This window comes from Calidris pugnax, unplaced genomic scaffold (assembly GCF_001431845.1).
Source record: "Calidris pugnax isolate Ruff unplaced genomic scaffold, ASM143184v1 scaffold262, whole genome shotgun sequence".
Taxonomy (NCBI): domain Eukaryota; kingdom Metazoa; phylum Chordata; class Aves; order Charadriiformes; family Scolopacidae; genus Calidris; species Calidris pugnax.
This window is the reverse complement of record NW_015091043.1, coordinates 1,178,714-1,201,511: the sequence shown is the minus strand read 5'-3', so window position 1 is coordinate 1,201,511 and position 22,798 is coordinate 1,178,714. Positions and strand designations below refer to the sequence as shown.

The following is a 22,798-nucleotide window of genomic DNA, read 5'->3' as shown; positions in this document are numbered from 1 at the left end:
TAGGTCCTACTTGGTAGAGGTCATTCCTGGTACAGATATGCATAACAAAGGGGGATTTCAATGTGCACTTGTAATAATTTTGCCAATCTTTGCCCCCTTCGGTTTAGTGGCAACAGAGTGTACAGCAACTAAACAGGTAATATTAACCCGTACCAAATATAAAAAAACCACATTTTCCTTTGGTGTTCTGGTAAGAATCCTTATGTTCTGGAAAACAACCCGCTTCTACGCAAGTCACCAGATCCATCAGCTAATAAAGAGGGCCAAACAAATCCAAATCAAATACAGCCCATCATGTTATATTATTGAGAGGGTTCTGGGCCAGCTGCCAGGAAATTAATGTAGAATTAGCTGGGCATTTCTTGTTTCAGAGCCCCTGACCTTTTATCACTGTTTTAATTTCCACCTTGGTATACACCTGGGAGAGCTGGTTGCTTCTCGTAATGGGCAAAAGTCTTAGTTGTGCCAAACACGCAAAACAGGGAAGAAACCAGAAAAAAGTCTCTTGCTGGGCGTGGGGAAGCAGACTCTAAGGGTGGATGTGGACACATCTCGCACTGGGGGAAGGTGGTGAGTTTTCTCCAAAATACCCTTTGCAGCAACCTTTCATGGTCTCTGTATTTAGTGGACACTTATTTCTACCTGTGTCAAAGAGTAATTGGAGCCTCAGCTTCTCCAGGCCCGGACCTGGCTCTCTTGACAGAAAACCGCATGCAGCTCAGACACCTCTTTTGCCACTATTTCAGTCCTGAGGGCCTGAAAACAGACCATGGGGGAAAAGGGAAGCCACCTTGTGGGCCGATGTGAGCCAGAAACTCAAAGTCTACGTGCAGGGTCAAGCACAATCTTGGGGTGTCCTGCTCCAAGCCTGGTTAGTGTTTAATTCCAGAACCAGAAAAAGTCTTAGGAATTTTCTTATCAACCTTTCAATGAGACTGCATCCCAACAAACACCATTTTGCTACTGAAAGCTTGAGCTACAAGGTTGAGGGTCTAATCTATGTAAAAAAAAATTAAATTAAATTTGAAAAAGAATGAGGACTGAACCATTTTCACAGGGTCCTGGATGGTTTTATATTGTGAGAGGGCCGCAGAAATGAGAGCCCTGAGTAGATGTTAGAGACTCCTCGGCACCTTGCAGCCCAAAGTAATGTACATCAGCTGGTTTCCAACCTATATGGCAGCCAAAAGCAGCGTGACCCAGCCACGACGAAAGAAGAGGTACGCACACAGAAAGAGCAGGGTGCAGTGCAGTAGCCTTTGCCTCCTGCGCAGTTCAAAAACACAAATGGACAGTGACCACTCAATGTAAGCCAAGGGCAGAGCTCCTCTTGGAAACACCAGCTTTGTTTTGAGGCCACAGGCACCGGGCAATTCGCGCCGACTGCCCTGGCGTGGGTAGGGCTGGTCCAGAGATGGCCAAAGGCTGGAAATACTCTCAGGGATTGCAATCATCTGGGTTGTTTTTCACACTGGACAAGTAGCAGCCCAGATGTGGGTGCCCTCACAGTCCTGTTCTCTCCATTTTGGGTGCTTCAGCAAACTTCCTTTGACCCTCCTCATCCAGCTGCCCGCTGGCCTCGCTCTTCAGAGAAGCAAGTGTGGCCTGGGTCCAGAGAATCCAAAACCCAAAAGCAAACCACAGCCTTGTTTTCCGCCTGCCCCCGCAAGCTGCCAAACCAAGTGTGTTTGCCACAACCTACCATTTTAAGCCTAAAACCAGCATCCCAAACCCCTCGGTGCAAGCCTGGCGCCCAGAGAAGTGCAAAGCTGGAGGAGCCCTGTTCCTCCCTCCCAGTCACTTGATTTTCAGCAGGAGATGGGGAGCAAAGCTGCCAAGTAACAGCACCTGGGAATGGGGCCAGGCTTCCCTCTGACATGGGCAGGGAGTCCCCACTGGACCAGCTTCTTTTTGTACACAAGCCTTCCCCTCCAAAAATAAAGCAGTTTGCTGTGGTGACAGCATGCTCTCTGCAAGAGGCTGTTGACAAAAACCGGGCCTTTATTCCAACACTGAAAGGAGAAATGAGTCAAGAGAGCCCTTAATCTTGTTAAGAGCTCGGAGGACTCCAAAATAATAATTGGCCTGTCTAGACCAACTCCATGTCTGGACACTGTCATTGCAGCCTCTCTTGCAAATGTTGAAATTAGAGAGTGGGACCACACAAAAGGACTTTGAATTTCCTCTCTTTATGTTGCAACACCCTGTTTCCTGCCTGCAGCCTTTTTCTCCGTTCAGTTCTTAACCAAAAAGAAAAAAAAAAGCAAACTTTAGCATTTCTATCGGCTTCTGTATTGCTAGGCTTGGTAGCTTCTGGGAAAAACCTAGGACTGTGATTGCATTAGAAGGAAAATGCATAATAACATGCTAAAGGGTGAGGCTAGGACAGAGGGAGCTCGGCCAGCACAGCTGTCGTGCTGCCATTGTGCAACACACACACAAGTGAAGGGCCCCTGCTGACCCCCACAGCAAGGGTCAAGTTCACCATGTGAATTTTGGGTCAAATATGAAGCAAATCTCCAAATCTTAAAGCAGTTGTGATTGAGACAGGATCTCCACCAGGCCACTCCCCAGACACCTCGCTACAGCAACCTCCACTGCACCCACACCATCCACCGACACCAACTATGGGGTGGCCATGGATGAAGTCAATGGCTCTCTTCGCAGCAGGGCACCTGAGCCCAGGTAGGGGTGTCCAGCCCATTTGTCTCTGGTGGGAGTAGCATTGCCCTCATCCAGGAGCATTTCTCATCAGGTCCAGGGTGCCCAAAGGCAGTTAATGAGTGTTATGCTTCTCAGAAACTCCTCATAGGTCATTCTGGTGTTGCCAGGAGAAGAAATTGCATGGTAATAAAAGAGAATTGTTTGGTTCCTGTTAATTAGCGAGAAAGGTGGTAAACATTAACTACCCATGAGAATCATGTGATGCATACAGATGTTCAAGTCCCCCTTTCAGCTGAATGTTTGGATTTTTTTTTTCATTTGGAGGTTTCTGGAGGTGGGCTCTCTCGTGCATTCTCTAGGACATGACAACAGCATGAGTAGAGGGTTAGATGTGCGGCACGGAAGGAGAAGCAGCAGCTACACTTCCCTGCATCATTAATCACTGGCACGTCCTTTGCCCTCCTGCAGGTCAGGGAGTTGGTATGACAGCACTGGCCCCGGCAGCGTTCACCTTTCGAACAGAGCAGAAAATGAAGGGAAGGTCCACTTATCCCTGCACTTTTGCTGAGTGCACAACCACAGCTTGACTGGGAGGCCCATGGTCTGCTGAGAGCATGGCCAAGTAACTTGAAAGCCTCCACCGGTCAGAGGTTGAGGTTCAGCCTGGTTATAGAGAGGGTGGAGAGTGACCCAGTGCTCGGATCTCTATCAGGCACTGCAATAGCTATTGACGGTCCCAGCAGAGAATGATGGCCTGGGCTACAGGGCTCCACATATGGTGGGGAAAGCCAAGGTTTTGCTTTCTCATGCCCTGCAGGCTGCTGAGGAGGAGGCTCCCCATCCTCATCTGCACCGAAAGACAAGACACCTGGTGCCAACAGATGCCTGAAACCCACCACTGGCATTTACATGACCTGTGGCCAATCGTACACTTGGGCACTGCCTACTGGTGGTCACAATGGTCGTATGGATGGACCCACAAGTCCCACGTACACATTGGCCAGGCAGCTGTGAAAGCCTTACGAAGTAGATGACACCTGCCATGAGCGTGGATGTGACACCATTTACAGCATCTCTTCTGCCCAGATTTAGCAGTGGCTTGAGATGGATAAGTCAGACTAGAGGGGAGGCTCCTGAGTCCTAGGGCTCTGGCTGTGTGGTTCCTCAAGGTTTCCTGTCATTGCATGAATCACAGCCACCCCAAGCACGTGGAAGAGACAAGTGAGCAGATGCATGTCTCATGAGGCAGCCAGCTCGTGTTGTTTCTTCCTGTCTGCTTTAGGGCATCTCAGCACAAGACAAGGCCTCAACTTGTTTTGATCTGGCTGGCGATTTTGGTTGCCCTGTTTTTCAAATGCTTTATTACAGGTACCTTCAAGGAGCCCAAGTTTTTCCAGGATGTGGTGACCGTCTTCCCACCCCTCCCTGCACTCTAAAACTGGTCACTGTTGGACACTGCATAATTTGCACAACCAAAAATACAACTGCTTTGAAAACTGTCAGCTGGAGCACTCCTGCAGCATAAACACAGGCTCGTCAGCATCACCTGTTCAGGCACAGAAATGCAATTGCATGTGTGCTTTTGGAAATTGGAGCTTGTGCACATCTCCCTTCAGTGAGGATTACATTTCTGTTAATGAACCTTTAGGAAATCACAGGCTATATGTTTTTTAAACTTAGCTCTGTACCACACAGAACCATCCCCTGACCCAACCCAGCATCAAGAGATGGAGCACTCTCATTTTTGGGTAAGGAAACAAAACACTGATGTTTTATGGACTGCAGAGGCAACCATACATCTGCGTTTTGAGGGTCTCGCCAACCTCCCAGCCTAGGGACAGCCATGGGTGCAAGGGCAGAAAGCAGTGCTGAGGCATCACTGTTGTGCTCTGAGGTCCACCTTGCAGGAGGGATGTGATGTCACCTTAGATATAAGGCGATGTGGAGGCCCTGAGAGATCCCAGGATGGAGACCCAGAGCCAGCTTACCCCTCTCTTTCCATCGTATTTCCTCCACTTTGCTGGCAGTCCCTCACTGCACCTGCTGAAATCTCCCTAGACACCAGGTCAGCCCACTGTGGGGTCCCAACTCATGGTCCAACTGGAGCATGAAAGTTAAGAACTGTATGGGGATCCTAAGAAAGATACCACACACACCCTTCTGAAGCTATTGAGGATGACCAAATGCCTAGCATCCATTCTGATTTTTTGGGGGGGGCTGCCATTTCCCACAGAAAGCACTGCAACGGTCTTCTGAGCTTAGGGACTCTTGTGCTGAATTTGTCTCTGCAGTGGTCCAGCAACTGCGCAGCATCGGAGGGAAAGGGGGTTTGTGAGCCCCACACCCTCCTGATAAGGCCCTGGACAGCTCTCTGGCCTCAGCGTACAAACCATATCACGTATCTTTAAACCAGCCCTGACAAATGCATCACTGCTGAAGGTCAAAGTCTGCAGTTATCTCTGTGGCTTATGCAAAAGAAAATCCCGGCTGCCCAGCATCTGGGTCCTTCAGATTGCAGGGTTGTGCAGGTAGGCCTAGGTGTGTGAAGCAGATTCAGAACTACACAGAAGTGCAGTATTTTACTTCCAGAGAAGACAACACAGAGAGGAGAGGGGGGAAAAAAATCCCAGGAGTGGTCAGGAATGAAGAAAAAAGCAAGGCAGGGGAGGGGGGGAAGCTTGAAGGGAAGAGAAATAAAGCAAAACAGCTTCGAGTATCGGGTGCTCAAAGCAAATTTTCTCATTGGTACCAGTTCACAATTTGAATGCGATGCAAAGCGAAACGAAGAACGAAACCTCCATTTTCCCCACACCACTTCTCACAGGCTGCTTCCCGCAGGCAGCACGGTGTGCTCTGCTGCAGCAGGCTGCCAAAAGGCATTAGAGCAGTAAGCATTCACCAGGGAGATGAGACCTGGGCTTGATGTGAGGACATCTGAATGGCTGAAGCCAGAGCAAACACTTAGTGGAACCGCAGGGGACATCATCTGGTGCATACGGAATTTTTTCTGCCGGTTACCAAGCTTCTAGAAGGCAGCAAAGCATAATTACAGCCTGCGACTTCTCTGCATGGCTTCACAAAGCACCCTGGCGTGACATTGATCCTGTGCACTGCTTTTAACACAGAAGAGAGTGTCACTTCATTGATAACACACCAAAGCAGCACATTTCATTCACAGAACTTCCATTTAAGATGAAGAAAATCAGGAAGACTCAGCAGACTGTGCCGGTCAATGCTGAGCGGGATGTGTCAGTCCTTGCGTAAGCCCTGCTGATTTCCTGGGAACCCTCTGATGAACCGGGTCCTACCCAGAAAAAAAACAAAGAGCAGCCTCTTCTCAGGTGCAATACATACATTAATCACCTCTAGGTTCTCATCTCATTTCAGACAAAGTCTGAATGAAAAGCACTGGAATGATTTGGGGGGTTGGACTAGATGGTCTCCAGAGGTCCCTTCCAACCCCATATCATTCTGTGATTCTGTGATTTCCTCGTGCATTGGGTGTGCATGGCCAGGTTTTGGTAGTGGGGAGGCTACAGGGGTGGCTTCCATGAGAAGCTGCCAGAAGCTTCCCCCATGTCCAACAGAGTCAATTCTAGCCAGCTCTAAGACAGACCTGCCACTGGCCAAAGCAGAGCCCAACAGTGATGGTGGTAGCCCCTCTGGGATAACATAGTTAAGAAGTTGGGGGAAAACTGCTGTGCAACAGCAACTGCAGCTGGAGAGATGAGTGAGAATGTGTGAAACAACTCTGCGGACACCAAGGTGAGTGAAGGAGGGGGAGAAGGTGCTCACAGCCCCAGAGCCGAGATTCCCCTGCAGCTTGTGGTAAAGACCATGGTGAAGCAGGCTCTCCCACTGCAGCCCATGGAGGTCCATGGTGGAGCAGATATCCACCTGCATCCCATGGAGGACCCCCTGCTGAAGCAGGTGGATGCCTGAAGGAGGCTGTGACCCTGTGGAAAGCCCGCGTTGAAGCAGGTTTCTGGCAGGACCTGCAGCCCCTTGGAGAGAGGAGCCCACACTGGAGCAAGTTTACTGACAGGACTTGTAAAGCCATGGTGGATCCACACTGGAGCAATCTGTTCCTGAAGGACTGCACCCCATGGAAGGGACCCACACTGGAGCAGTTCGTGAAGAACCATGGGAAGGACTCATGTTGGAGAAGTTTGTGGAGGACTGTCTCCCATGGAAGGAGAGACTGGAGCAGGGGAAGGGTGTGAAGAGTCTTCCCCCTGAGGAAGAAAAGGTGGCAGGGACCACAACACCCATTCCTTGTCCCCCTGTGCTGCTCAGGGGGAGGAGGTAGAGAAAATTGGGAGTGAAGTTGAGCCCGAGAAGAAGGGAGGGCTGGGGGGAAGGTGTTTTAAGGTTTGTTCCTATTTGTAATTATCCTACACTGACTTTTGACTAGCAATAAATTAAATTAATTTCCACAAGTTTTGTCTGTGACAGTAATTGCTGTCCTTCTCTCAAACCACAAGCCTTTTGTCCTATTTTCTCTCCCCTGTCCAGCTGAGGAGGGGGAGTGAAAGAGCAGCTTGATGGGCACCTAGCAGCCAGCCGAGGTCAACCCACCACACCTGGCAGCAAAACACATGCCAGCCTGCTTCAGTCCTCCGTGCCAACACCACACATGCACTTATTCCTCATGACTCGCTCCTCAAAGACACCTCCACATACACTGTCCTGACACCCCAGCATTTGCTTAAGATCAGGCAAAACCAGCACATATTCTCCCATAGAAGAAAAGCTGTGACAATTCAAATGTCCCCAAAAAGGCAAAAATCTCTCATTGTCTCCTGTCCAGGGGTCTCTTGGTGCAGCCCTGATGTCCAGCTCTGCAGACACCCAGCACCAGCATAGCAACCCCAAAGTGCAAAATTCCAGTTTCATGCTTTGGCCAGACCTTGAACTTTTCTTTTTCTCTTCGGTGCGGCTGCCCTCCCACACGAGCATCTTGCAATATTGCTGGGCGTTCAGCCTCCTGCCCCTCAAAGGGTTTTGTTCCTGTGTCACAGTGGGGAATGTGGAGCGCAGACAAATCCCACAGAATCCCCTAGAAAAAATGTAGGGTCCCCCCGGCAAAACGCAGGGTCCCAAAGAAAAAATGGGGCCCACCAGGAGAAACACAGGTCTGCTTGCTCCAGCCCACCCTGCTCCCCAAGGAAGGATGGAGGCTGTGAGCATGGAGGAGGTGACTGAAAATCAGGCAGAGTTTGAGATATTTAAGTCAATTACAAAACAAGTGTAAGTCTCTCAGCTGGAGACCTGAAGTGCCTTCACACCAGAGAGCATGGATGAGTGAGTGTTCCCATGCTTGCAAACATTGTGCCAGTGGTACCTTCCTTTCTGGAGACCCAGAGCATGCCACAGAATCATAGCATTGTCTAGGTTGGAAGGGACCTTTAAGATCATCTGGTTCAACCATCAACCTAACTCTGATAAAAACACATCTCTAAAACATGTCACTAAGCACTATGTCAACCAGTCTTTTGAACATCTCCAGGGATGGTGCCTCAACCACTTCCCTGGGCAGCCCATTCCAGTGCTTAAGAACCTCTCCAGTGTAAAAATTTTTGCTGTATCCAATCTGAACCTCCCCTGCTGCAACTTGAGGCCGTTTCCTCTTGTCCTTGAAACCAGCTGAGCTCACAGGTTTCTTAAAAATCAAATGAACATGTTCCTTATAATACAAGGCCCAAAACTACCAGCTTCAGCAGCTCTAGTGTTTTGAGATTCCTTTCTCCAAATAACTTACTGAAAATTGAGCGATTATAAGTGGGAGGGAGTTTTTTTCTTGCCTCTCAGAAGGAAGTGCTTGGTTAACCAAGTGATTGGTAAGGGGAGATGAACTGTGGTCAAGATCTTTGTTTTCCTATTTTTCCCCTCAGCTTCCCATCTCACCTTTTTGAAAAGACTCTGGGTAATTACACTGGTAGTACATCCTCTTGGGAGAGAGAAGCGTGTTTGGTCCATGACTTACGCTGGCACAACACCTATCTAATTATTAAATACTTACTGCACCTTTAATAGGTCAGTTACAAAAGCAAAATCTTCCAGAAGAGCAGGCTGGGAGGAAAGGGAAAGTACAATTAAAGGCTGCTGCTTTGTCGCAGTGTCAGGGCCAGGCACAACACTCCTAATTTCTATTGTCAGGGAGTGCCAAATAATCCTACGATAAAATCTGATGCAGCTCTGCCTGGAGTCGTTGCCTTTAGCAGCTTCCTCATTTCTGCAACTCGCTACACGGTTGCTTAATGCTGGACATGACCGACCACCTATGCCATGGCTGTCGTAATATTTTCTCTGTAGCAGTCCCTTTTAATGCATCACACATTTCAGTGGTTTGCTGACTTAACAGTGTTTGGGGAGGCAGACGTTTGTCTTAGATATGCTCACAGGAGCTTGGAGGGGTTAATTTGTGAGAAGTTAGCAGACGGTGCTGGGTCCAGGTCCCTGCTCTCCTTTTGTTTGCTCTTTCTCTTTTTTTTTTTCCCCTTCTTTGCAGGTTTTCTTGCCGTCCGTCACATGCCTATGGGAAAATGGAACATAAGTGGCTACTGTGCACCAGAGCCCAAAGCCTGCAAGAGCTGGCCTTCTGTTGGTGGATGCTTTGCAATGCCACCCTCGGGATCTCCAGCTGCAGAACCCCAGCCCACTTTGGGTATCCGTGCTCGACAGCGCTTCCTCCAGCCACCAACACCCAGTGGCTTGTGAAGCAGAAAAGACAAAGGTGAGTCCTGGGAAGCAGATCCATGTCTCCAAAGCCCAGCAGGTTTGCTTGCTCTCAGTTGCCAGCAGGGAAACGCAGCTGGAAAGCCGCTGGTGGAGGGACACAAAGACCTGCAGGAGCACTACACTGGGACCGCAGGCCACGGCTCTGGCTCATTCATTCAGATGGATGCTATGATTTAAGCCACACCTAACTGGTCGTCCTACCACATATCACTGCTTCCCACCTTTCCCAGCAGCTTGGAAAGAACTGAAAATGTAATTTGTTCAGCCTCCCAAACCTCCCACAGGCCTGACCCTGAGCACACTGAGGTCCACCGCCAGCTCTGGGCAAAGTCCGTCCCCACTGCTGGTGCGTGTTGCTCTCAACTGACAGGTGACATAAATCACCACAAGCAGAGTTTAAAAAACAACAACAACAACAACAAAAAAACAAAACCCAAAAATGGGTGACTTCTGTCACAGTAGCTTTAAACATAATTAAAAGAGGTCAAATTTTCATTGAATTCCCACCTGGACATTTGTGAGGGTCATGGGGTACGTGGGCTCTCCAAAAATACAGCCCTTTTTACTGGCCTACATCTAAGTGATGCTGATTAATTCACTCGAGGGCACCTAAATTTAGACCTGCCAACCTTCTCTCCCACAGTCTTTCTACACATCAAAGGAGTGTAGCAATTCATTCCTATCGTGCATGGGTGGCATGAGCATTCATCAATGCCTCCAGAGCTTTTGCAAGAGAAACTATCTAAGGACTGCTTGTTGAAGCCTTCACTGCATTTCTACTCCCTCCTTCCTCGAGACACGTTCTCTGAGTTTACGGAGCAAGCAAAACCACGTTCCTGAAGGGCAAAGACGTGTCTTTAAAAGTGCTTCCTGTTCCCCCCTCCATTTGCTCAGAGCCGTCTATTGGCTCGCCGTCCTATCAAGTGACTCCTGGGTATGACATGGCATGTAGCAATTTGCTGAAGCACAAAATTGGTTTAATTTCCAACTTCCCCACAGTCAACTTGCTTATTTTTAAGAGCCATGTTCCCTCTCTGATGGCTCGGGGGAGAGAGGTATGTGGCATTTCTGGCCGTGAGGAAGGTGGGTGGGCACATGAGAAACAAAGGGCCCCACAGTCGAGTGACTGTGTGCGTGGGACAGCTACAGCACTCTTGAGCTAAACAAGAAGACACTCTAAAAAAAAAAAAAAAAAAAAGACAGAAATAATAATAAAACAGGGTGTGTTTTGGGGTGTGTGGGGTGTGTGGGGGGTTTTTTTCCCAGCCAGAGGACCCACATTCCTCTGTACGATTTTTATTACGTGCTGTCATGATAGTAACTAGTACGCTCTAAGAATCAAGTGCAGCTCATATAAATTATATTACTGTTCAGTTATTTTAGGCATTCGTACAACAACCCCACAGCAACATTTTTGGACTACATGGCTGCAGTCGAGATCTGAGGACAGGGGGCACGTAGGCACCTCTCCTCGAAGTTCACAGAGGGTTTACCCATCCACGCTCGCCCACAGAAAGGGGCACCAAGGAATTTATTATCTGGGTGGGTTGCTTCCTTCCTTTGCTTGCACTAGCTTCTGCGAGAGCTGCACGACGCTGAGCGGAGGCGTTTGGGAGCTGGGTTTTGAAGGCAGTCCGAGTTTCTCTATCATTTTATCCTGCCCGGCAGCGGGTTTCAAAGCAAGGTGCCTTGGCTGATAAGGCTTTCCTGCTTTCCCTCTCCTGAGCCAGCCGCAGCAGCTGAACCTCCCCAAAGCGGCACAGGGCACATGCACAGCTGCCTCTGTCGGCCACAGGGGCACACGGACACAAGGGCAGTGGGGACCAGCTGGAAGAAAAAGCAAAAGTCAGCAGGAGCTACCAAGCCCTTCTGGTGCTGCTTCTCACCCACAGACATCCTAGCTCCTCTGGAGTTGCCACCAAAGAAAAAAGGGGATGCTCATGGCATGGAACAGGCAGGGGAAGGAACGTGGAAAGCAGCATCCGAAGCACTTCAGGTAGGAAAAACCAGGTTGGGAAAGGGCTAGGTGGGAAGTGCACCACGGTGCACGCAGAAGTTGCACCCACAAGCAGGGAGAAGAGCAAAGGGGATAGTACCATGGGGTCAGAAAACAGAGCCTAGTGCTTGTTGTAATTTTGCCACGCTAGTAAGTCACACACTTAATATACTTTCAAAATAAAAATTGCCTTATTCTCAGTACAAATTTCTAACCCAAGAGATCTCCAAAAAAAGTCTCATGGGGCAAGTGTTGGGAGCGCGACGGGTGTTACCAGTTTTTCAATGTCTACCACAAAGCAAAGCAACATATCAGGGCACATCCTGTTGGGATGAGTTGGTAGCTGTATCCATGACAAACTGCCTTTTGTTGTCTTTTCTTTTTTTCCAATGAAGAAGCATCTTTTTATCCATTAAGCCTTCCTCTGCTCCTTCCTTCCTCCACCCATCCTCTGCCCAGTTGCAACCCAGAACAAACTCTTCCCAGGGCTGGCAATGCAGTTACTAAAGCCTGCAGAAATACCCCAGGCATGACACAGGCAGCACCCTGGATCCCAAAGCCTAACTTTGCCTTTCCCATGTCTGGCATGGCAGGAGCTGGAGTCGGTAACCCCATACGCCAACACGAAGCCTCACCAGCCCGACAGGAGAGGAGGGCTGCGACAGCCCCACATCGTGCTCTGGGACGGGCAGCGTGCAGCAGAACAAAGAACCTCTCCAGAACACAAGAGAGATAAACGTGAGAAATGGAAATTAATGTTTCCATGACCGAGTTCCCACAGCTGGGAAAGCTGAGAGGAAATTGCTTCTTCGATGACTGCTTCTGGTCCTGGCTGACTCCCTCCAAGAGGGGAACTACTGAAGATGCTCACAGGGTCTCTACCCATGTGAATTCATTTTGGTGTTTGCCACCGGGCTAGCATCGCTCAGGGGTCACATCAGCTAGCACTTCTGTGCTGCAGAAACCCTGCAACCCACCACGAAACAGAGCTGCCCCGCAACCCTGGCCTGCGCTTTTGGGGGGAAATGGGACTGAAAGAGAAATTTTTTTTAAAAAAAAAGGCACTCCCGCGCTTTATTCCTCCGATCCGGCCCTTTCAGGCCTCTCGGCACCGCCACAGCCGTGCTCTCTCGGCGTTACCAGAAGCACCATCCCTCCTCCTTCCCGTAACGCGGGCCCGGCCCGGCGGCGGGAGATGGAGGAGGAGGAAGGAGGGACACGGTGCGGGCCGGGCTGGGGGACGGCGCCGCCGCCGAAAACACTTCCTGCTCGGCGTTACGCAGCACTTTTCCCACAGCCCCGGGGCTCGCTGCTGTTTGGTTTTTCTGGTAACCGTTGTGGCCGCTCCCCGGCAGCCGGCGGGAAGGCCGGGACCGCCCGCCCGCCCCTCACAACCCGCCGCCGAGGCCCCGCCGCCGCGCTGAGGGGAAGCCGCGCTCGCGCCATGGGGCGGGGACGGAGCGGGGTGGGGGGAGAGAGAGGGTGAGTGCGCGAGAGAGTGAGTGACGGGCGGAGTGCGCGTGCGCAGTGCGCGCGGCGCGGCGCCGGCTATATAATGCGTGCGGCGGGGCGGCGGCGGGAGAGCGTTGAGGCGGCTGGAGGCGGCGGGACGCAGTGGAGCTGAGCAGTAGCGGAGCAGCACGCAGGGACGAGGCCCTCGGCCGCCTTCTTGCCTTTTAGCCGCCGACCGCGAACCCTCTCCCCGCCGATCTTCTTCCCCGACGCCGAGCCGCCGCCATGGTGAAGAGCGTGGGCAGCCTGGTGAGTCCGTGAGGCGGCCTTACCGCAGCCTGGCCGCCCAGGCGGCTCCGGCCTCCTCCTCCGGCGGCGGGTAGCGTGTCCCCTCCTCCGCCGTCCGCTTTCCCCTTGAGAGGGGAGGGGGATGCGGCGAGCTGAGCATCGCCTCCCCGGCGGGAGGGGAAGGAGCGGGCCTGCTGGGCTGGCCGCCGCTCAGGCGAGCAAGTGCCCCTCCTCGGGCTGCGGTGGACCCGGTAAGGCCTTGGCTGGTGGAGGCTGGCGAGTGAGAGCCCCTGTGCGCCGGGGCCTCTGGGCTGGCCGGGCAGGAGGAGCCTGCTTCAGCGCTGCAGCCGGGGAAGGGAGGATCCGACTGGAGGACTCGCTCCGACCTGAGGGAGGGAACAAATAACTGTACGTCTGGAGGTTTCAGACAGTCAGAATGAGAAGGGAGGTGATGTAATTTCATATTACGGCAGATTGATGCTCATCTCCCTTTAAAATATTAAGGGAATGTCATGTTTCATTTATCAAGCTGATAACAGGGTACTGCTGCACTCTAGATGTCCCGGCTTGCCTTACCTGCTGCTGGTATGAAGGGGACCAGGCGGCTTCCTTAGTTCTGGTGTCATTCTGGGTAGGAGTTCATGGAAAACATGAACTCAATTTTCCTGACTTGAAAAGAATTATTAGAGCTCATTCCTGTACTTAAATAACAGGAGTTGCTGGTGTAAGGAGTATTTCCCTTGTTATGGTGCTGTCTGACTTGTTCAGCACACTAATGCAGTACCTGGTCGTTTAGATGGCTCTGTGAATACAAAGGTGTCTGTGGCTTTGCAATACAGAATAGTAATAAAGCCTAGACCAACACGTGGAGACTACTCTGCTGGTGATGAAACAGTATGTGGTCTTGTGCATAGCAGCTGACCTGGTTGATGGACAACAATAGGATATTTGTTAGCAGTACCTTATGACCCCAAATATCCAAAAATGTCCTCTGTGCAAACTTAGCAAGCTCTTAATTTTTGGGAAAAACCTGTGGGGCTAGTCTTGAATCCTGAACGTGAAAATTGGTTAAAGTGTCAGTTTGATCTGATTGTAAGTGGCCTGCCAGTGATGTTGTATGGCATCCAAGTTTGTCTTCTAGGTAATGCTCTGCAGTAGTCCTCTCACTGTGTAAGTGGAAAGCATGGCAGACTTCCCCTGTTGGACCTCTGAGGTGTTAACATCTGACACATGAACATACTAATTCTTGTGACCACAGCTTAAAGATCTGTGAATGCAGAAAGCTCCTAAAAGTTAAGAGGAATGAAATGCCTTGTCATTCAGGTCCTGGTGATGGAACGGTGTATGAGTTCAACCTGAAATTCTTACTCCAATTTGTATCTCTCTCCCCTCCCCCTTCTCTGTTTATGGAGGGACAGAGGGGGTGAACTTTTTGAGTAAGATTTGAAGTTTTTGGTGTAGGCTGGAACAGCTTAACAATAGAGAGCCAATAAACCTGGCTTTGCAGGAGGAGGAGCCTGCTCTAATTTAAAGTGGACTGTCCTCCCAGCTATGAGCATTGATTAATAGTCTGCTATAGTTAAAGCACGGTTTTGTTGCTCATCCATGGTGGACTCAACAGTCATGCTGACAACAAGATTTTAACACCCAGAGTATTCAAGTACAGTCTAACGGGGATTTCTGGATTAGTTCTGTTTTCCAATAAAGCAGATTTTTATTCTTCTCTGATACAAAGAGGAAAACCCCTGCTTTCAGTACCTTCAAAAGCTTCTGTGAATGACATCTGTAAAACAATGTGAGCGTGAGCGCTAGCTAGATGTGGCCCCTTTCCTAACACACCTCTTTATAAACCAGACAGCTTCTGAATAATGGCTGCTTTTGGAGTGCTTTACTCCTCCCTCCCAAATTCCTGCTAGTGGACAGAAGGAGCAGTGCTTCAGTTAATTTAAATACGTGGTCTTGAGATGGCTGAGTCATGTAACTTTAACATGGCTTGACTATGGGACTTTTGTAGCGGAAGTTAATGGGGTATATAAACTGTTAAAATGCTGGTGTTGCCAAAGCTGTCCTCTCCACACTAGCTGCTGCCCCTTTATTGTTTGAATCAAAGGAAATATTGAAAATTTGCAGCTTCAGATACAGATGATAGTTTTAGAAGTGGTGTTTGCTAGGGAGTTCAGGCAGTTGAACCTTCAATCTGTTTATGCTACCTTCTTTACTTAAAAAAAAAAACAACAAAATAAACCAGCCACTAAATTATGTAGTAACCATTGGCAGTCATATGATGACCAGGTTAATCCAAGTTCAAGGGTGAGTTGATATGTGTTGGAAATCATGTTTACAGCTAAAGGTCCAAGCCATCTGGCAGATTTGATTAAAGCTATCTATCTGTTGCTGAGAGCAGTAGACTCCTTTCAGCACTGTCTGTGGTCAGTAGCCTCCATTTTGAGGTATTACCTGGGTGCTGGGAATCCCTGCTGCACTAGAGGCTTTCATTACTAGAGCAGTTTCTCTTACGTGGCCCTTGGAAACAGAGGCCTGGACCAATGTAGTTGCTGAATGCAGCATGTGATTTTCTGCTGGAGGGTAATACAGGCTAAATGAGGTCGTGCATGTGCTCAGGGAGGTTGTAGTTAAGTGTTCAAAAAAAAAATAATGCTCAAGCCAACAACCATCTGTCAGAGGTTTTCCCCAGTAAGGTGCTACCTGAAGAAAATATTAGTTAACAAAGTTGTAAGATTCTCTAATAGTGTGACCAAATGGTCTAGTGGCGGGGAGTTTCTCTTCTGTTAGCAAAGATGATCTGTTTTTTTTATATGAAAGCTTGTCATTTCAGAGTTAACATGAAAGACAACTGTGGAAGTAAATTGAAAAGGTTGAGTAGCTTGTTTTTCCCCTGCTACTGTCTTCCTCCAGGGAAATTAAGCTCTCTGGGAAAACTTTGAGGACTTCTCCCTAGCTCAGTATTTCTTAACTTGCAAGAGTAAGCACCTTTGGATCCTGCATTTCTTTTTACTCTCCCACAGCAATTCTAGATGACACTAGAGATGAGTTCAAGGCAATACCTGATTGTAGTCAGGACCAGGTCTCCAGTGGTGTATGGTGTAAGACCAGCTGTAGGTATCATGCCCTCCTACTTTCTCCTTGTCTCTGCAATAGCAGACCTGAGGTGTGTAGCCATATGATGAGCACATCCCAGGGCTGGACCTCCTTTTGCAGAATACAGTAATTATGCAGCTGGACAGAAGACTTGACTGTAAGAAGGCCTAACTGGCAGATGGAGGAAGAGCAGTTAAAGAGCTGGTGATGTTACAATGCAGAGATGTGAGAAGCTATACCAAAAGGCAAGCTGTAGGATTTGAAGGTGAGGAGGAGTGAGGCTGGACTGAGAAACCTGTGGAATAAGAAGTTGCAGGGAGCAGCTAGCATGGATTGCTGTGTATGGGGAAATTGTTGGTGAGAATGGGGTACTTTTGGGGCTGGGATGCAGGAATGCATACTATGTCAGTAGAGGAGTGGGGGAATGTGGAAAAACAGGAAAACTTACTGTTCCCAACTCTTTCAGACTGAGAGTAGGTGGTGTGGAGTGTTAGCTACTGATATTACAGCAGAGTAGACTCAGAATATCCAAGATGCAAGAATGGAAGAACTCAACATGTGGCGCCTGCACTTCTGAAGGTAGCTACACACATTTTATCAACAGGGAGATGTAACGCTGGGTGTATTTGAAGTTACAGGAACTTATGAAGACTTTCACATAGGTTTATACATAAAAATGCTGGTGCAGGACCCTCTGCTTGCTTTTTAAATACACTTGTGACCAGTTTGACTACGTGTGCTCTTGGTTCCTCACCTGCATGGCTTGCTTTGATGGGTGGAATAGCTTACTAGAATCAAGTCTCAACTTACTGTGGCTGGTTACAGAAGCTGGCATCAGTTAACTCCTGCACTGCAGAACTGTCCGCTGTGTATATGTGGCAGTCACCATATTGCCAGCAACAGCCAGCTGAAAGCAGAACTCTAATGATCTGGTCTGTTAAATTGGGGAGAATAAAGCAGCTATCTTTCATATGCATAATCTGAAATTAAATCTGTATTAACAGCTCTCCTGAAGCTTATATTGCCATGAGTGAAGTTGAGGAATGTTGAAGTGGCTTGTACTTGCTTTGGAAAATAAACTGTCAGGAGCTAGCTCATTAGCATTTTCTGCTTCTGCCTGAGATACCAGTTTGCTTCTTGGTAGCATGCAAATATTTGGTGCTTTTAATGTCTTTCAGTTCTTCTAAAACATCACTTTTTGACCAGAACACATGGTTAATGGTGTGTAAGGATCTCTAAGTTCCTAAGAACAATATCTAAAAATTATTGGTGTGATTAAGTGTATCAAATAGACTTTAAGCTCTAAATCAGTTTTGGGTGTTACTTGTGTAGTCTGTATGCGTAGCATTGCTTTGCCTAGTGATGTTACATGTTGATTCACTTGGCAAAATAAGTAAATATTCTGTGAGCTTGCTTCATAAAACATGCTGTAGAATAAACCATGCAACATTATTTTGATGTTAGCCATTGACTGGAAAGGGAATCAGACTGGAAGAGTGTACAAAAGTTTGTGTCCTTTTCAAATTCTGTAGAGGAAAGTCTGTCCCAGAAGAAAATGGAGGTCATCCTGCCAAGGCAGAAATGAGAAAATGGATTATTAAAACCTATAAGGATCACATTCAGGGGTTAACACCTGAGAGAGCTCCCAGAATTGAGGATCATAGGCTAGCTTATGTTTCCACACTTCAGTGAGTTGGGGTGACTGAGCATTGTGGTTTTTCTCTAATTGAAGAGTTGTAAGACACTGGCCGATGATAACACTGATGAATGCAATTCACACTGAAGCACTTCATGATGGCACAAATACCCCAGTTAAGTGAAGTGCTTAAAGAGCTACTAAATAGTGTGTTAATGCTGAGAGCAAGGTAGCTTTAGTGATTTCCTCCCCTCCTTTCCCAAATGATTTAGACTAATCCTAATGTGTTCAATTCTTTTCTTTTTATAGTCTGAATTTGAGGCAGAACTGAAATCTGCTGGTGACAAGCTTATAGTAGTTGATTTCTCTGCCACATGGTGTGGACCATGCAAAATGATCAAGCCGTTTTTCCACGTAAGTAGCCTTTCTGTTTTTATTGGCAACTCTATTAAAGAATACACAGATATTTTTTTTGCTGCTTGACATGGAGAACTTCCTTTGCCACATGTGACTGCCAGCATTTTCTGGAGAAGGGAGAAGTCACAGAAGTATCTGCTTTGAGACTATTGAGTTAGATATACTGACCTTCGATACAGCTGGGAGCTTAAATGTCATTTAACTTATGCTGTCCTAATGCTTACATGCAACTTCAGGTCCATAAAGAGGTGGGATTTGGAATGGAAACAATGCTTATCCTTCTGTGCACAGTTATTGTAATCACTCCAGCTGTGTGTAGGTGGCAATGTCATCTTCTGGTAAAGTCTAAGATGTAGATGAAAGACCTTCTCTTACAGCCTGTCTTGGGATATTTGAGTGTTCTCTGTGGGGAGTATGTTTGAACAAGCTTCAACACAGTCTTCCAGGTATTGGAGCTGAAAATAAAAAAATTGTCCTGGTCAGTAAAATAGCTGCTTTAAGATAACAGGGCTGGTTTCACGGGGGGATGAGCAGCACCTGTCTTATAATTTATATGACTCTGTATTTTAAAAGAAAGCTTTTCTGCAACACTAACTTCATGGTTTCTTCTTTCATTCTAGAGTTTGTGTGAGAAGTATGGTGATGTGGTGTTCATCGAAATTGATGTGGATGATGCCCAGGTATGGTCCAGGGTAATGCTAAGAGAAGGCAGCTAATGAATTCTATACAAGTGACAATCAAGAACTTTTTTTAATGTCCTTGCAGATACTGAAACAAAATGAGAGATTACTTCAACTTTGAGAAGCAGAGATAGGGGTTTAGCACTTACACTGGGGAGGATGGATTTTTAGAGGATACTTGTATAGAACAAACTGCCTGGTCTGTCTGGTCTCCGCTGCTTTTGGCGCTATGTCCTCTTTCATGCCTTGAATTAAGTGCAATAAAATGTCTACTGTTAAGCAGTTCCATCAGTGTGGAATAGGTACTTGAACAATGTCAGGTTAAAACACAAGAGTTGCTGTAAGTCTCTTGAGCCTTGCAAATAGTCCTCTCTGTTTTGATACAGAGGTCTGTTTATTTCCAAACAGTGCAGGTATAGTAAATATGTTTTTGCTATTGCATGAATTTAATGCTGAAGGGAGGATCTTTCAGCCCTCCTTCAGGGATATGTTAAGACTGCACTGTGTTTTGCTGGCAATGGACTGCCAGAAGTGCTTTTGCTTCATTTTGAGCAGTAATGGCTTTGCCCTGTCACCTAAACAAAAGGCAGCTGGTGGGTTCTAAATGTAATGTCCTTCAGACATGCGCAGCTGAAGATTGATTTCTGTCCCTTCCAGGATGTGGCTACACACTGCGATGTGAAGTGCATGCCAACGTTCCAGTTCTACAAGAGCGGAAAGAAGGTAGGCTCTGCTCTTTAGGCACTGGAGCCCGCAGCTAAATGCTTGAGAGAACATGGGGAATGTTAGACTACATAGTCTCGTTTCTCTTGAAAATGTGTCTGGGGCACCACTGGCATTAAGACATTCATGAGACCAAGCAAGTTCATCTTAGTGCTGCGGCAAATGTGACGTGGACCACCAGTTAACTGGTGAAGCAAACCCTGTTGCTCACAGGTAGAGAACTGAGTTAGTGTTACATGTCAGTTCTACAGGCAGATCTTCCATGACAGATTAGTGGGGTTAGATGTCTGGGTTAAGACTTCTGTCTGCCTGGCACCCTGCTTTCCACCAGTCTTGGTTAGTATTTGTTCTCTGAATGCAGCTCATGTTCAAGGAGAGACATGACTATATTTGATGTGGAATCCCACCCAAACAGAAGTCCCTAAAGTGGTTGAACGTACACACAGCTGAAACAACTGCTTGGATGCTTTTACATAGAGGCTGTGTAACCTGTGCAGTGCAGGTCCTGTCCCTGTCAGAGGATCTTGTGCCTGCTCTGCCAAGAAGCAGATGGCATGAGATGCAGACCATGCTCTGATAGCATAGTGGGCTGCCTGTGCAGGGTGGCTGTGAATGGCTACCTGCCTGAACATGTTGAGCTCAATGCGTTATCTCAGGCTTTTTAGTCTGTCCTACAAACTGAAGGTAGGCTTTTCTAAAGTAGAACAGTATCTGGGTGGAAGTTTCATGTCTGAAGGCAATGGCATTGTGACTTGAAAAGTGAGTGTCAGGTGTTGGGTGACCTTGAGTTCTATTAAATATGGGGCCAAAACATGATTAATAATGAACCTTTTATGGTTTTCTCAGGGTAAACTTCCACAGCTTCATAATGTAATTGAAAGAGTTGTGATTATGTGACAGTGTGTTGAATGAGTTATGCTGAATGCTGTTGTGTGGCTTTTTGGATGACCTTTGCAGTTTTCTGGACACTTCAGTATTGAGCAGGCAATTTTATGGCCTGTGGCACAGTCTGTGCTGTATTTTGCACCCCTGTAGGTACTGGAAGAGGGAGCACCACTGGTTTTTAGACATGAGTGTTGCCTTTGCAACTTACACAACAGGAAAACAACAAGGACAATTCTAACAGGAGAAGCCAGGCTAAGGGACAGGTCATTTGGAGCAGTCCTTCCAGAATTTGATTGGTGAGCAGCCCAAGGTGGCTTGTGCTGCCTCTGCTGCGTGGTGACGTCCACGGAGTCTCTTCAAGCCTGCATTGGAGTCTGACTCAGCATTGGTTCAGGATCAGTTGTCTTTCCCCTTGTAGAAGGCTCCAGCAATGGTAGTCTGGAGGTGATTCTTGATAGACTTCTGCTTTTGAATGAGATGAGTGGGTGATGAGTAGATGAACATCTGCAAGATACTCCCTGTTTGTGGAATGAACAAATTCTCAGTTGTGGCAGAGTTGAGTGGATGTATATGTGTCTTGATGCTATGCAGCTAATGTTATGTAAGCAGTGGTTCTAAAAATCAATCTCTCTTTACAGGTGCAGGAGTTCTCTGGGGCCAATAAAGAGAAACTGGAGGAGACCATTAAAAGTCTAGTCTAATCTCCAGCCATGAAGACATTGAAGCATGACTGCTTCGGCTAAGTTATAGCCTGTCACTTTTCTACTTCAAAATAAGGCTAAACAAGCTAGCTAGACCAAGGGGATATTTCCATTACTTAACCTATGTAAAAGAGTACAATAAAGTGCAAATTCTACACTTTTGGATATTGCCCTGTGATTGACTGAAAATGTGAGGAATTTTGTAATGTCACCAAGGTGTCAGTTTTTGCTGTGTTAGAGCAATACTGTGCCTGGATACAAAGACTCTTGCCAAATGCACCCTGATCTGTTCCTGTGGGTGGAAGATTGTGTTGCACGGGATGGATACCACAGCTGCTTTGGAAGTCTGCTGCCACCTTACCGGGGTGATAGTCACCAGGCTACAATCTGAGCAGTCACAGTCTGACTCGCAGATACAGAAAAGGGACTTCAGGAGAGGTAGAGAAGAGTGTGGTGGCTGGGTGGGGTAGGTTCTCTTTTTGTTCTTTTTTTAGCTAAGGATTCTTCTAAAAGCTATCAAGTCTTAGTTTAGTCTTTGAAGCTTAAGACTTTATTTATCAGAACATAATACCAGTCTTGCCATGGAAATGTAAGGTGGGGCTTGGATCTGCTGCTGTTTTGCCTCACCGTTGGTGTACCTTCTGGTTTTATTAGCAGCGAAGTACGTTCAGTCTCTGAGTTGGTCTGCTTTGTTCCTAGGCAGTGGTCTGGAGCAAATGACTGAAGAGGTAAAACTTGTAGTGCCTTAAATCTGGGATAATTTAGATTATGCATTCTTCTTTTCACTGACCGTGCTGGTGCGTTCTTAGAACATGCTGGACTCTGCATTCCTCCAAACCTGCAGCGGCTTGTCCACATTCATGCTGACCTGCCAGCCTCTGTACACCCTTCAGCTACTCTTCCCAGAGTGACCAAGGAGAACTGCTGTCTTTTGCCACCATATCAAACCGTCTTTCTCGCTGGCTTGGGTGTTGTCCTGGGTAAGAACTCAGTAAATCAGGCGGCAGGGGTGTAGCCAGCGGCGGTGCCCGGTGCTGTGGTTGGGGCTGGGTGAGCTGTGCTGTTCACCGCGTATCGATGGTGAAAAAGCAGGACTTCCTGCTGTGGATGCAGACAGTGTGGAATGAGTGAGCCTCTGGTCGTTGCGGTGGGGAGCTCGTGTGTGACTCAGCCTTACACTCATCTCACAAGCATGCATGAATTTCCTGGCTGCAGAGCACAGGGGGCCTTGCCGCCAATGTTCCCTCTTTAAAACAAGATCTTTCTAGTCCAGGGAGCAACCACACCCTTTAGTTTGAGGATGAGCCATCAAGGATCTTCTTGGATGTAAGCTCTGGGTTGTGATTGTGCAAGGAGGAGGAGATGCAGAAGGTTCTCAGTGCAGCTCTGGATGTTTGAGGAGCGCAGCTGTGTGTTGGAAGTCTGTCACACCAGCAAGTGGGAAACACCTACCCCGCGTGGGCATGGACAGACGTGTGGGGTAAGAACAAAATGGTTGCTGGAGCGAGAGCACACC

General features: G+C 47.9%; 1 protein-coding gene across 1 annotated transcript; it reads left to right on the top strand.

Moving 5' to 3' along the window:
- Positions 1 to 12,963: 12,963 nt before the first annotated feature.
- On the top strand, positions 12,964 to 21,444 carry TXN (thioredoxin). The gene is made up of 5 exons (XM_014956444.1): positions 12,964 to 13,162; positions 18,186 to 18,290; positions 18,914 to 18,973; positions 19,631 to 19,696; positions 21,220 to 21,444. The coding sequence occupies exons 1-5, from the start codon at positions 13,139 to 13,141 to the stop codon at positions 21,280 to 21,282; spliced, it is 318 nt and encodes a 105-aa protein (XP_014811930.1). The 5' UTR covers positions 12,964 to 13,138; the 3' UTR covers positions 21,283 to 21,444.
- The last annotated feature ends 1,354 nt before the right edge of the window (positions 21,445 to 22,798 follow it).

Coding starts and splice junctions, on each gene's coding strand:
- TXN (XM_014956444.1), top strand. CDS start 13,139: ATGGTGAAGAGCGTGGGCAGCCTG. Junction 13,163..18,185: donor TGAAGAGCGTGGGCAGCCTG/GTGAGTCCGTGA, acceptor TTCTTTTTATAG/TCTGAATTTGAGGCAGAACT. Junction 19,697..21,219: donor TCTACAAGAGCGGAAAGAAG/GTAGGCTCTGCT, acceptor CTCTCTTTACAG/GTGCAGGAGTTCTCTGGGGC.